Genomic DNA, 14,922 nt, shown 5'->3' on the forward strand with positions numbered 1-14,922 from the left:
TACGCATACACAAGGTGGGTGCAGATAAAGTAGCTTCAAATTTTCGCACATAGCGCGTTCCCTGCATCCCGCGCGAACTGCCGGCGAATACGGTGCATTTATGCGGTGTGTAGAAAATTCTTGCCCCGGACCTTAATAGAGAGACTTCTGGCCAAAGTAACACCTATTTATTCCGGCACGGATCCTCCGCGTCACTGACGTCCACGAACTCCAAAGCCCCAACAAACAAAACAAAAACGCAAACCCATCGTTCTCCTCTCATTGTCCCTCCTCGTAATTTTCCTTCACAACAGTTCCTACACACTGCCACCGAAGAAATGTCATTTCTTCACACTTCAAGTTTATACAGAAGTTCACCACATCGGACGATAGTTTACCCGCTGGGCAGCTTTAATTCGAATGCCCGTGATTTCTGGTCCCTTCCTGTTGTCCGCCTTTTCTTCGGCCTGCAGTCTTCGCGTACGATGACCAAGTCGCCCTCTTGTAATGCTCTACCACGACGTTTGCTCCAAAGATTCCTCAGTTCTGTAAGGTAGTACTCCCGTTACCATTTCTCCCAGAAAGTACGTAAGCTTTCCGCTCGTTGCCTCCGGCAACGTTGTATGGTGTCGACTGAGCTTTCCGGCATGTCGCCTGTGTGTCGCATGTGCAGCATCGTTAGTCTTTTTCCCGTAAGGAACGCTGCAGGATACAATGGGCGGATCTCTTGATCGCCATAAACAAAAGTGAGGGGCCGCGAGTTTATAACAGCTCCTACCTCGGTAACGTTAGTGGTGAGCTCTGTCTCGTTCATGCACCTTGCGCCGATGGTCTTTTTCAATGCCACCTTGACGGATCTGATGAGTCGCTCATAAAATCCGCACCACCAGGGAGCGTACGGAACATTGTATCGCCAATCAATTGCCCAGTCAGTGATCTTCTCCTTGACACCCTCTCCAGTTACAATTTTGCACAATTTCTTCAACGCTTTGTTGCTCTTTCGAAAAGTCTTCGCATTGTCGCTGTACACCTTGCTCGGTATTCCACGTCGTGCAACAAACCTTCGGAAAGCCAGCAAAAATGTTGGCGTGGCCATATCCTGCACTACTTCCAGGTGTACCGCCCTCGTTGATCGGCTCGTCTTCACAATCAGTTGTCCTGAGAAGTCAAGTCCAGTAACTGTAAACGGCTCCGACTGCGATACCCTTGACGCTGGCAGCGGCGCTGGGGTTTGTCTTGAAGCCTGCGCATTGTGGCGTTGACATACAACGCAACTTCTTATAATCTTCTTGACAGCTTGCCTAGCACGTACTATCCAGTACTTCTCTCGCACTTGTACTAGGGTATCTCGCATACCGCCGTGTAACACATCCAAATGGCACTTTCTGATGACAGCTTCAGAGTAAGGGTCCTGCTTTGGTAGCACAATAAGATGCTTTTGAGCGTAGGGTAGGTCGCTTTCTTGTAGTCTGCCAGTCATTCTGAGGATCGCTTCGCTGTCCAAAAACAGACTTTACCCTTGGCGATTTCGCAGGCGACGGTGTCTTTGGCTGTGAACCGCTGCTATTTCTGCATGAAACGCGTTCTGCTGCACGATCCTCTGAAAATAATTTTCGGCTTCTCGTACCTCTTCTGAGCCAAGAGGTCCACCTTCCTCACTCCGTTTTTTCAGCTTGGCTATGAATCGCAAGACCCAGGCTACCACATGATGTAGCTTTGCTGAGCTGTACCTCTTCATGTCGACGATTTCCCCAACTGTTGCGATTAGCGTCTGAATCACGTCTCGTGAGACATTTTCTTCCAGCTCTACCTTCCCGGAATTTTCACAGTCCATGCTCGACGTAGGACACTGGCGTTGGTCGCACGAATTCCAGTTTGGTCCCGTCCACCACCGCTGGCTATCAATCAATTTGTCTGCAGTGATGCCTCTGGTCGGCATATCCACCGGGTTATCCTTTGTGTTGCAGTATCTCCATTCCACGGGGTTTGTGATTTCTTGAATTTCCCTCGCTCTGTTTTGAAGGAACTGCTTCCAGCGGTTGGCGCGTCCCCTTGTATCCAACAGAGCGCAATCTTTGAGTCCGTCCAGAAATGAATTTGCGTGGGACATGCTTCAAACTTTGCTTTCAGGTACGCGGACCACCTTCCCGCGACGAGACAAGCCATCAGCTGAAGTCGAGGTATCGTCTGCGCCTTTAGAGGAGCGAGTCTTGTCTTTGTGATGAGAAACGCACTGCTTCTCGTCCCAGACTTGTCTTCCATGACTGTGTATGCCACTGCCCCATATGCTGTCGGGCTGGCGTCGCAAAAGATGTGTATTTCGATATGTCTGACGCCGGCGACCCTATTCGCTCCATAATGCCTTCGTAATTGAACCTCTTGAAGGTGAGACAGTCCAGAACCCTACTGGCTCCAGGATATTTTAGACTGTGCAGGCAAAGCGTCGTCCAATCCGACCTTTACCTTCCACATTTCTGGAAATCTTGCCTTTCCACGGATAGTAAACGGTGCCAACATCCCCAGTGGATCAAATATCCGTGCTGTACTTCGTAGCACAAGTCGTTTGGTGGCCCCAGTCGCCTGGTACATGTTCCAAACTCCATCCACAGAAAACGTCAACATGTCTGATTCTGACACCCACGACAATCCCAACACTTTCTGGGTCTCGTCCCTCTCGCCTATTTTCCTTCCCTCAGTCTCACATCTCAGGAACTCTAGCACGCTTTTATCATTTGATGCCCACTTGTGCAACTTCATGTTCGCACGTTGTAGGATCTCTGTTGAGTTTTTCGCAATCTGGATTGCTTCTTTGGATCATTCGCCCCAGTCACCAGATCATCCACGTACATGTGCTTTCCCAGCATTTTTGCGGCATCGGGGTATTCTTGTTCCATGACCTTAAAATGATGTCGTAACGTCGCCGCCAGCAGGAAGGGACTCGCCGTTGTGCCAAAGGGTACCCTTGTCATTCTCCAATGCTCTATTTTCGGTAGCGGGCTTCCTTTTGTGGCTTTCCTTCATACCAGAGATAGCGAAGAGCATCCCTATCGTCCTCTTTCACTTGTATTTGTAGAAAGGCTTTCTCCACATCCGCTACTAAAGCCACCTTATTGATTCGGACGTTGATCATTAGCTCCACTACATCCGGGTTTAAATTAGGCCCGACTTCCAAACAGTCGTTGAGGGACTTCGTGCTTCCATTACTTGACCAGCAGTCGAACACCACTCTCAATTTGGTAGTGCTACTCGTCTCTCTCAGTACCGCCTGGTGAGGCATATAGTAGACGACCTCCCCGCTCTTCGCCGGTACTCTCTCAGCCTCAGCCATGTTATTTTGCGTTACATGCGTGTGGCTTCATCATACCTGTTCATGAGTTCGTCGTTTTTTGACAGTTTTCTGGTTAGTTGGCCCAGCCTCTTCAACGCAATCTCTTCGTTGCTGTCCAAGTTCCCTACGGTTTTGTATGAAAGCGATACCTCATTGCGTCCCACGTTCAAAGTCACCGTTTCGCCGAACCGCCGCAGTACCCTATCGCTTTCACTGTTTTCGGTTTCTGGTGGGACTCCAATTGCTTCCAGTTGGCAAAACTTCTGCACGCAGTTATCCTGCTGGTCCTGATTAGCAGAAACTCGTACTACCAGTGCTTGAATGGACTCGTGACTCCTTCCCGCTTCTGAAGTAGCCCCGTGCACTGCCCATCCCAGCCGCGTCTCTACTGCTCTCAGTGCTCGTCTTAACCTGATCACTTTTCCTGTCACCAGATCCCAGTACACGTCTGTGTCGATGAGAACTTGCACTTGTCCTTGACTTTCTGCGCACGTCAAATGTTGAACTGCTAGCTGTCTCTCCTTCATCTGGTCCAGTAGTCCGGATCCCGGCCTTGGTGTCCTCTGTGTACATATGGTATCCGTTACCAGGACTTCCAGGTCGTATTCGTTCTCGTCGTATAGACTTTGCAGTCTCAGTCGAACTCGTCTATATAGCCGCTCTTCCTCTTGCCTTCCAAACACTCCTACTTTTGCAGTCTGTTCTCCCACCGCCCTGCAGTGGAGCGTCTGGTCGATCTGCTTGGTGACGAACGATCGTTGACTGCCGGTGTCGAACATCACCTTACATTTCAGTTGCTCCTTTTCCCCTTTGCAACAAGGAACTGTGGTCTGTAAAACAGTCGTAGGAGCGTAATCTTCGTTCAACAGCTCTAAACTCAGTTGAGTTGTTCCATCCGCTGCGCGGTCTTGAATCACCTTATCTCCTCCTCCACGATGATTGCACACCGAAGCCAGCCGCGTGCCTTGCTTGGCACTAACCGCATTTCACCTTACTCCAACATTTCCTCGATACGTGGTTTGCCCAGGTGCATCGGAAACATTGCCCTGCCTCCTGCAGACTTCAAAGCTTGTCATCCTGTGACATCCGTGCGTCGCACTCCGTGGTCCGGTGACCCCGTGACTTGCAAAAGAAACAATCCGACAGCTGATCTGTAGTGTTGACCAGTGCTGCTGCTGACGATAGTCTCGCTGATCCCTTTGTACGCTGCTTTCGAGCGCCTTTCATTTTTGGAAATCCATATCCTGTATCATTTCTTGTTCCTTGAGCAGTAAGCGTTCTTTCCAAGCATTCTACCTCCACTCGTAGGAACTTGATGAATTTACGTAGCTTAGCGACGTGCTCCCCGCTGGAAGACGTTGGATTTTCTCTGTCACCTTGTCCGTTGGGCGTCTCCCCTGGAGATCCATCTTCTGCCTCCAGCACCCTTCTGTTGACTTCCACAACGATGTCTTGTAGTATCAGGCGAAGCATTAGAGAGTACAACGTTGACGAAAACGACTCCTCCGAGACTCCTAATGCCTTCAGAGCTCTTATATGCGCTGACAGCTCGTCATGGAGCTTCCTGAGATCCTTTACATCCTGGTGGGACCTGACTGGTTGTAATACCATGAGCCTCGTCATGTGGTCCTCTATTTGCAGGGCTTCAATCCCGCAACAACCTTTTAGAATTTCAAGTGCGCCATTGTAGCACCTTTCTGTAGATGACAGTCCAGATATTGCTGCTGCAGCTTCCCCCGTGAGAGCTGACCTCAAGTAGCTGAACTTCTCGCGAACGGAAAGCCTTCCCTTGTCATGAATGACTTGCCGAAACTGTTCCCAAAATGCCATCCAGTCCTTTCGTTGCCCGTTGAATTTGACTAGGTTCAACTTCGGCAACCTGATCTGCAGGCCGGATGCGGTTGAGTCGCCAAACGGCCTTTCTTGGGAACGGTGACTCCCACGCAAACTGGCTGCTGAATCCAGCCTTTGCACACGCAACAGCAGCCTCGCCAATAGCGCTGTCGCACGGGCACTATATTCGAAGCTTTCTTGTTGTTCGTCCTCGAGTTCCTGTTCTGTCCAGAGGACCTCCAGTTCTGCGTCCACTGCCTCCAACTTCTCCAGTTTCTTCTTTAGCTGTGCAGTCAGGACCTCGATTTCTTCCTCCTGAAGATCTGCTTCGGTGAGCTTCTCCAATGCTCCATTGATCGAGCGAAAAAGAGCACTCCTCAATCCTCCTCGACGCCGGTTCAGTTCTTCCATCCTCTGGCTGTTCGTTCTGGTGGTAGGCTTTACGTTCCACGGCGCTTCTTGTGATGCCACACCAAGTCTTTCCGCTCTTCTCGCAGGTCCGCTTCCCGGGTTTCGGCACCACCTTTATCTCTAGGAAATTCTTGCCCCGGACCGAGAGACTTCTGGCCAAAGGAACACCCGTCCACCGCGTCACCGATGTCCACGAACTCCAAAGCCCCCCCCACACACACACACAAAAAAAAAGAAAAGAAAAAGGAAACGCAAACCCAAACTTCGTTCTCCTCGTCGTCTTCCTTCACAACAGTTCCTACACGGTGCAAATCGAGAAAAAAAAATCGTGGTAACCAAACTCAATAAAATCGTTAACCAAAGCGCAATAAAATCGTTAGCAACGTGAACTTGGCTCCGTGTATTTCCAATTGAACATGGCTGTGTAGCACAGTTGCATCGCCCTACCGCTGGCGGCGCCACACACACAGAAACAAAACGAGATCTGGCATGCCTAGCGGTTGCTGGACACAACTGTGCCGTGAGAGCCATATCGACTTCTGCGTAGGAAAATCGTGATGTTCGGAGAGCAACGTTTGCGTGGATAACATTTTTGTTACTTGGAGTTGGTTTACTACGTTTTTTTTTTTTTTTGCGTTTGTACCGGATAAATGCGTCATCCCGCGCCACGGGAAGTTCTTGCGGTTAGCAGGGAACGCCATATGCATAAATGTGGGGCTGCTTTATCTGCACCCACCCTGTATATAGAAAACTCATCTGGTCATCCCACAGACCCGGTCCATCAGAGGAGTGTTCGAGTTCGCCGTCGATCGTACTTACCGACTCCTACCGAAGGCCAATTGTGCCGAACGTCTGGGTGTAGGTGCCCAGGTTTACGTCGTAGCCGCGCTCGATTGCTCAACTCTGAAGTGCACCTGTTGGCGGGCAACGCCGCTGGCGATAATAAGGCAGGGATCATCACCATCGCCGCCTTGGGCTGCCCGTTCGGCGCTGGCAGTTTTCCGTTAACCTCTCCGGCATCAACATATCAAGTTGTGGAAAAGCTGGCACTAACAAGTGAAAGTCCATCAAAGGAGTGCACGAGTTCGCCCTCGGTCGTATTTATCGCGTCCTATCCAAGGACAATTTTGCCGAACGTCTGGCAGCAGGTGCTCAGGTTTACGGCGTAGTTGTGCTCGAATTCCTCGCCTGTGAAGTGCTCCAGTTGGCGGCCAACGTCGCTGGCGACAATAAGACGAGGATCATCCCCCATCGCATTCGTCACTTTTTTTTTGAACGATTATCCAACAATCTGACAACCTGTTGTGTATATTCGTGTATTTTGTATTGGATTAAAAACAATTAAAAACCCTCAGTGCTGGGTAGGACGAGGACAGAGGATAAAAAAGGACAAGTACCTGTACTGAAGTGCAACCGAGTGAAGTTTATTTTTCTTGTTTCGAGCAAACCCATAGCACCCCTCTCACCCCGCAAAAATCGACCAATAGAGAGCGCAATACACCACAGACGAGTTCTTCCAAATCTGCTTTGCTATCTGCTGTTTCGTGCGTTGATAAATTATTCGATTTTCTTCGTAAAAAATGGATGCCATACTAACACAATTATCCCCTTCCTCTCGAATGAACTTAGCCTCCAGATAAAGAAGCTTCCCTCTTCTGTGCCCATGAAAAAGAATTTGCGTTCCTACCCAGCACTGGGGGTTTTTACTTGTTTTTAATTCAATATGAACCAACCAGCCCCAACGCTTGCTTTGCTACATGTGTATTTTGTATTGGCCATGCTGAGGATATTGCTTCACCACGGAATTAAAAAATCTGTAGGTTTCGAAATAATCTGTAGATCTGTAGTTGTTGCTGATGTGTTGTCGCTGCAGATCTCAACTCAAATCTGTAGATGTGGCGACACTGTTCTGTCCTCCGAAACTGCAGCAAGGACCTATTCTTAAAAAGCGGCTGTCAACTTGAAAGGACGCATTTCTGGGTCCAGCTTAAGGTTAACCCGTGGCAACAAACCTGGGTGTTTGAAATGTGACGCAGTTACCCTAAGAATGAACGTTACTGGAACAATCGTGCCTGAAATTCTTGTTAGGCTGGAAAAAGAGTACACACGTGAACTCGATGGCATAATTTTCCAGCCAGTATGTCAAGAGCTACACGTGTTACTACGTCGTTGTTGAACCATTAAAACACACAGAGTACGTGTTAATGCCAAGCATTGTTCCATTCCTGGAAGAAAAACAATGCAACGCAGACAAGGTTATATTCAGAGCAGGAAGACTTTCATTTGCATACGCTCGTTAAGTAAACATTAATTTGTGTTTTAAAGTTCAAACAAAAGTCTTTCCACTTATGTCGTACTAATTAGCCGAATTTTACACCATTGTTTCTTGGCCTCAAACGAACCGAAACATGTTAACCCGTGGCATATATCTGATGTTTGCTGAAAGGGGCTGTCATCTCTTGTTAGTGAAAATGTTATATCACGTCAGGATACGTCAAGTCTACATTCTACACTCAGCGTGAGTGGAGAGGAACCGAGTGGTGACGAACACGGCCGTCCAGAAAATGAAGAGCTGTCTCGTTATATTCTGCACGCTCTGGGGAGCTTCTGTTGGAAATCCGAATTCGGGTAGGTCACCAGTTTTCGTTGCCGAAATTCCAGCAACAAGAAGTGTCGGAGTTGATTTCATTTCGTTGCATGCAAAGAGGTAACCATCTCTCGTGGTGGTGGCTGCATTTGAACTTCCATTTCGCGATCTTGTGTTTTAAGTCTCCGCTGGTTACAGGCCCACCCAAACTTTAATGTATGACTTGCTGTGTAGTTGTTCAGGGAGAATACATTGCGAGAGGCGAACGCATACTCATCCCCCCCTGTCTAAAACTCCTTCCTGCTGTCCTCTCTCCATCTGTCCACATCTGGACGCCGCTCATAGCTACGGTTGCTTCGCGGCGCTAACGGGGAATAAAAAAAGAAGTCCGAAACTTGGCATTCAACTTTGAAAAAAAAAACTGCGTTAATTTACGCCCGTTACAACGGCCTGCTACGGACTAATGCGCAATCGTTCCGTGCAAACGCTTGTAATCCGTGCACCACCGCCACAAGTAGTATATCCGCCTAGGGACACAACGTGCCCGCGTTGCCAGACAGGGAACGCGTTCTTCGCTGCTACTTAGCTTCGCAATCTCCTCCGCCCTTGCTCCGCCCTCGTCACCGCAACACCAGAGGAGGCACGATGGTCATGGTGCAAGTAGAAACAAACAAAATGCCATTGGTTGTGGTGGTAATGAAGGAGCTCGCCGGTGTTGACCTCACAGAGGCGGGCAACGTCACGACTGACGCTCTCGGGGAATATGCGTCCTGGGCCGACTTCTGGGGGAACTGTGCCAACGAAAGGACCATTGCTTTGTAGTGGCTCAATTACACGTCGCCAGGATGCATGACAGAGCGTACCGTCGCAAACTGATGAGCCGAACGAGATCGCGTGTAGAATGAAACATTATGTCTTACATAATAATCCATCACCGACATATCTCCTATTCGCGATCTCTAAAGCTTCATGAAAATATGGCACGGAATGTACAATATGTGTCTTTCCTCTCCCTGGAGTTTATCTCGACCAGACACATTCATGGAGGGAACTTGTGAAGCGGGGCACGATACATAGCCCAGATGGCTTGTGTACAGGTTGTATTATGCCTAAAAGACGATATTAATACAGAATTTACAGACGCAATATTTTTAATTATTATATTTTTATCACCGTATTCTCTGTTTTTTCTCCATATGGTTGTCTCGGGCATCCAACGAGTGTGGTGCGTTTGCGCAGTGAGTCGTCATTAGGGATGCCTTCCTTGTTTGAGAGGACATCAAGCTGCATTTCCAACGCGAACGTCGAACACCGAACTCATTTTCATCGTTCAGTCGCCTCTCCCAACGGCGACGGTCATTATAGGCGGAGGGCTCTCACGTGGAAGGGCCCTCTAGCGCTCACGCCGCGAAGCGACCTACGTGTCCCACCCCGGGACTCGACGCAAATTTGCGAACCCGCAAAGAGGCCGTGAGCACATCCCTGACCCTTTTAAGGCGGACTCACTTCTTAAGAAAGTCTATGGGGAATTTTTGTTCCCAGGGTTCTCGTAAACCTCGCTAAATTTTCGTGTGAAACAGGTACAGGCGTGTTTCCCTCTAGTTTATCTAGGGAATGACATATTTTTGAAGGCATGACGCGATCCACTGATTTTTGGCGAATTAAAATTTGTTAATTTTTCAATACATGGGAGTCTATGGGAGACGCAACAAAATCGCTTCTGTCGGCAAGCCCGCCCGCGATATTTGGGCCAAAATGATGTCATTCCCTACAGTAACAGTCGGGGAATTGATTGCAATCAACAAATTCGACAAGCTTACTGCTGTCTCCCAGATCCCTGCGAATGAAAATAATGGCTTTGTTGTTTGCTAGCATGTTCTGCACGCTGGTGCCGATTACATTACTTCCTTAAAACGCTTGAGGAAAGCAAAGCGAAGAAAACAATTTTTGGGACGGTGCAGCCAACTCCTTCTGGAAGCGAACGTTAATTAGACCGCATGAGTCCGCCTTAAAGGGGCTATGAAATTTCCCGAACCCCCATACTTTTTTTTCGATGGAAACTGTTCTTCCCGCAGAGAAACTAATATGCCACAAATTATTCCGGACGAAATCGCTCCACTCTTCGAGGAGCGCGCGCTGGAAATGTCTCTTCCGCGTTTCTCCTCTCTCGCGCATATTTCCCTGCCGATCTTGTAACTGTACGGACCGCACTTCGGTTCCCCGTTACGTCACCGGTATTGCACAATGGCAAGTAATGCCGCGAGCTCGCGCTGTGGCTGCCGCCACTGCCGAAATCTGCCGATCGCGCGAAAGCTGCTGTCATGGAGATTTCCACTCCCAATGAACGCATACGCGGGATCCTACGGCGCATGCTCCTGGCGGGATTCCTTGTCTCGGCAACACGTCACGATGACGTGTTGCTGAGCCGGCCGTGGTCGCGTCAAGTTACCCGTTGTGTCTCCGCTCGGCAGCTCCCCACGGCGCGGCGCCAGCTGTCCTCCCTTCGCCGCTCCGTTTAAATTCGCTCCCGAGAAGTCCGCTCGCGCGACGAAAGTAAAATTTCGGTTCTAGACTCAGAAAAATGTCTTCTTTCGAACGAAACGAAGAAAAAAATCGTTTCATAGTCCCTTTAACGGTCCTCAAGTCTGCGCTGGAGAAGAACAACAACGCATCGCTGGCGAAGGTTGTGCAAGGCGAAGCTATGAAATGGCGGGGAACGCTTCTCCAGGTAGAGAAAGAGCGGGGACGGCGAAAGGCCACTCGTGTCGTGCATATTCGTTTTCTTCAACCCTCCCCCCCCCCCTCCACGTGGGAATGGAGCTCATGCACATGCGATCTAGAGTCGGATACTTGAGCAAAGAAGCTCATTCTTACGCTACTACGTGCAACAAGTCGGCGTCGGCAACGTGCTGGCTTCCAGAAATCAAGGTCGGGGGTTCGATCCCAGCCGAGGACGGTGGCAATGTGGGGGTGGTAAACATTGCTTCCAGCATCGTGTGTCGGAGAGTTCCGGCGCACGTCCCCCCCCCCCCCAACAAAAAAGTAGAAGGAACAGGTGGTCGAAATTATCCGCGGTCATACCCAGCGGCCATTATTATTCATTCATTATATCGTGCCACTTGGCTGGGGGACCTTGGTGAAACACATTGGAGAATAAAATTTGCTCGTTATGGTTACGTTCTCCTAATAACTGTTGGTGGGGGCTGTACAAGTATCGCTCAGTTTGAAACTCGATTTGATAAATGGTATGGGAAGTTTAATTATTTGTTGTCACTGCACTGTGTGAAAACCACTCGCTCCGATTAAACACATCCTCCCCCTCTGTCCAGTTCACTGGTTGACAATCCCATGTTTTCATTGTCTCGTTAATAACATGGACATAGTGGAAAATGCTGTCATATCGAGTAATTAATGGTTGCTATATTGATTATTGTGTGCACTTGTGAGCTGGTTGACATCCGCTAGGATAATAAAAAATATTTTCGTGTGTTCACCTAAGTATGTCGATCTGTTGCATGTCGGCTTGTGGGTGTGAGCGGCAAGTTAAGGAAATAAGAAATAAGTAAGAAGCCAAGCAATTCAATTAAAAATATACTTTTCGAGTGTATTCTTAGCACGGGAAACTGTGCCGACTCGCGAGGTCAAGCGGAGTGATTCATGGCGCGTGGGTCGTGGGTGCCAGTCGTTGGGGGTACGTGGCGCCTGAACATCTTTGCCTCCCTACTACTAATAGCTTTCACCGAGCCGAGCACAGGGCCGGGAAGTTATCGGAGCTGGAGATACAGCCATCAAGAACATGGCGACGTGACTTAGGAAGGGGTTACACTAATAAATCTTTAAGCATAAATCCTTTAAAAAAACTGTTTCAAAATACATTGTTTTACCACGGCCCCTCGATCGCTCTCTGCGCTTCGCTTGGTACGGCCTGCCGAATGGCCACGAACGCCGTTAATTGGAAAAAGTTTGTATACCTCCCGCATTCTCTGTGAGGGCGCTGACCATCGGGGGTTGTCGGCGCTTGCTCCCACGCGAGTTTGCCCATGTCGTGTCCGGATACAGATGCACTTTCGCTTCATTTTCAGCGAAATTGTCGTTCTGTATGTGCGGTGTGGATACAGCAGATATAAATTCCTGAAGCTGATCAAACATTGACAGTGGTCTACTACTACGCTACTACGTGTAAATGTTGCCGAAAGCTAGCTGCATGCAAGGTGTCCTGCTAACGAATCCGTGTGCGTCAGGGCGGCTGGTTCCTTATGCAGTTTAACTGTGTATGCGTGCCAGCTATAACGCTGAATGAACGTCATTGAACTACAGGTTTTCCCGCTCATTTTAATCCATTGGTCACTCAATTTAATCCAAGCGCTACCCAATTTAATCCAGTGGTGAACCAAATTAATCCAGACACCAACCAATTTAATCCAATAGCTACCCAATTTAATCCAAGCAACACGTGTAAATGTATTCGGTGTGTATTCAGTCATGCCATGACTGAGACTTTCATGATTTCGCCAATGTATCATGACTGGTTCAACAACCACTGGATTCTGCAGTGTCATGCGGTGTGTTATGACTGCTTTTTGTCATTATGACCCTTCATGATGATTTTGATGATACGCGCCATGAATCAATTTTATGGGACTATTGCTGCTTCAAGGAGCAGTCTAGAGGCCCACAACTTTTTTTCTGTTTTTGGTCAGTATGGAATGTTAGGCGGCCGAAAACAGTTTTCCCACAATTAGTGCAGCCGTAGCTAAATTGGGACGCCTGCAATAGCTCCCCGAACCTCCCGCGCGCGAAACACCCTCCTTCGCCTTCACGATAGGCACGTGATGAGCGCCACCACACACGTCACTATGTGACGCAAGTGGTGAGGACGCTCCTCATTGGACTTGGGATCACATGATCGAGGTGAGCAACATCGCCCAGGCCAGAGCGTCTGCTACCGCTTGGGAGACGCCATGCGTTCTCCGGCTTCGTGATCTCCGAAACGGAGGGTTTGAAGGCTGTCAACGACACAACCACGATTTTTTGGGACCGCAGGCACCACGGGAAGAACGAGTGGTGCAGCCCGAAATTAACTGCGTTTGTACAGCAAAAACCCCGTGCTTCTCGACAGTGTGCAGCCTGTCCGACAGTTTTCACCGCGCAGTTGGTTCAGTGGCGAACAGGTGGCGCCACAATACCGCTTCCACAATACCGCTTCGCAATAGCTTTCTGCTGCTGTGAATTCTGAGATTGCACAGAAGCCACGGATATATTATGCCAGCGTATATGCTTCTTCTTTTAAAGAAAACGTGATATAAATCATATAAATAATAAAAGTCAACAAGAAGCAGCTAGCAATGTTCGTAGCAGACGGTTTTTCCTACGAACGAATGAGGGGCTCTCTACCACGAACGTCACACTAGAGTGGGTGTGGTCTGCAGTTGGAGCGCTCCGGCCTGTCACCGCGGCAGCGATTTTCCAAATTAATTGCACCGTGGTGATACAACTTTGGACAGAAATATTTTGTGGGAATGCTTTTCACATACTGCTTTACAAGATGACAGCAGTTTTGGGCCATGTTAGATATCACTTTAATGATCCTTTCAAACAGTGTCATACAGTGTTTTACGACCACCGACGGTCATTATTACATTCCATGACTATTTTCATGATATGCGCCATGAATCAATTTTATGGGACAACCGCTGCTTCAGTGTCATACAGTGTTTTATGACCTGACGACGGTCATTATGACCTTCCATCACTATTTTCATGATATGTTTCATGAGTCATTTTTATGGGACTACCGCTGCTGCAAACACTGTCATGCAGTGTTTTATGACTACCGACAGTGATTATGACATTTCAAGGCTATTTTCATGGTATGCGCCACGAATCGACATTATGGGACTACCACTGCCTCAAACATTGTCATACAGTGTTTTATGACTGCCGACGGTCATTATGACTATTTTCATGTTATCTGCCATGAATCAATCTTACGGGACAGCCGCTGCTTCAAACAATGTCATCCAGTGTTTTATGACTACCGACAGTGATTATGACATTTCAAGACTATTTTCATGGTATGTGCCACGAATCAGTTTTATGGGACTACCGGTGCTTCAAACAGTGTCATACAGTGTTTTATGACTACCGATGTTCAATATGACATTTCGTGACTATTTTCGTGATATGCGCCGTGAATCGATATTATGGGACTACCGCTGCTTCAAACAGTGTCATACAGTGTTTTATGACCGCTGACGGTCATTATGACATTCCATGACTATTTTCATGATGTGTGCTATGAATCAATCTTACGGGACTACCGCTGCTTCAAACAGTGTCATGGAATGTTTTATGACTACCGAGAGTCATTATGACATTTCCAGACTATTTTCACCGTATATGCCATGAATCAATTTTATGGGACTACCGCTGCTTGAAACAGTGTCATACAGTGTTTTATGACCGGCAACGGTCATTATGACCTTCCATCACTATTTTCATATGTTCCATGAATCATTTTTAATGGACTACGAGTGTTTCAAACAGTGCCATGTAGTGTGTTATGACTACCGATGGTCATGACATTTCGTGACGATTTTCATGACATATGCCATGAATCAATTTTATGTGACTACCGCTGTTTCATACAGTGGCACGCAGTGTTTTAAGACATTTCGTGACTATTTTCATGATGTGTGCTATGAATCAATTTTATGGGACTACCATTGTTTCAAACAGTGTCATACAGTGTTTTATGGCTACCGGTGGTCATTATGACGTTCAA

The 14,922-nt window shown here is 48.2% G+C and overlaps 4 protein-coding genes across 4 annotated transcripts in view; 1 reads left to right on the plus strand and 3 right to left on the minus strand.

The window, feature by feature from the left end:
- Positions 1–544: 544 nt before the first annotated feature.
- On the minus strand, positions 545–1,459 carry LOC135395760 (uncharacterized). The gene has a single exon (XM_064626855.1). The coding sequence runs from the start codon at positions 1,457–1,459 to the stop codon at positions 545–547; it is 915 nt and encodes a 304-aa protein (XP_064482925.1).
- Positions 1,460–2,959: 1,500 nt separating this feature from the next.
- Positions 2,960–3,307, minus strand: LOC135395768 (uncharacterized). Its single transcript, XM_064626861.1, has one exon. It carries the CDS (start codon positions 3,305–3,307, stop codon positions 2,960–2,962), a length of 348 nt encoding a protein of 115 aa, XP_064482931.1.
- A 1,062-nt stretch (positions 3,308–4,369) lies between these two features.
- Positions 4,370–5,551, minus strand: LOC135395771 (uncharacterized). Its single transcript, XM_064626864.1, has one exon. It carries the CDS (start codon positions 5,549–5,551, stop codon positions 4,370–4,372), a length of 1,182 nt encoding a protein of 393 aa, XP_064482934.1.
- A 2,488-nt stretch (positions 5,552–8,039) lies between these two features.
- LOC135377127 (uncharacterized) overlaps positions 8,040–14,922 on the plus strand; it is an 83,573-nt gene continuing 76,690 nt past the window's right edge. The window contains exon 1 of the mRNA XM_064609435.1: positions 8,040–8,179. Coding sequence (XP_064465505.1) covers positions 8,116–8,179 — 64 coding nt within the window. The 5' untranslated portion in view covers positions 8,040–8,115. The remainder of the gene's footprint in view (positions 8,180–14,922) is intronic.

The sequence above is a fragment of the Ornithodoros turicata genome, chromosome 1 (assembly GCF_037126465.1).
Source record: "Ornithodoros turicata isolate Travis chromosome 1, ASM3712646v1, whole genome shotgun sequence".
NCBI classification, from domain to species: Eukaryota; Metazoa; Arthropoda; class Arachnida; order Ixodida; family Argasidae; genus Ornithodoros; species Ornithodoros turicata.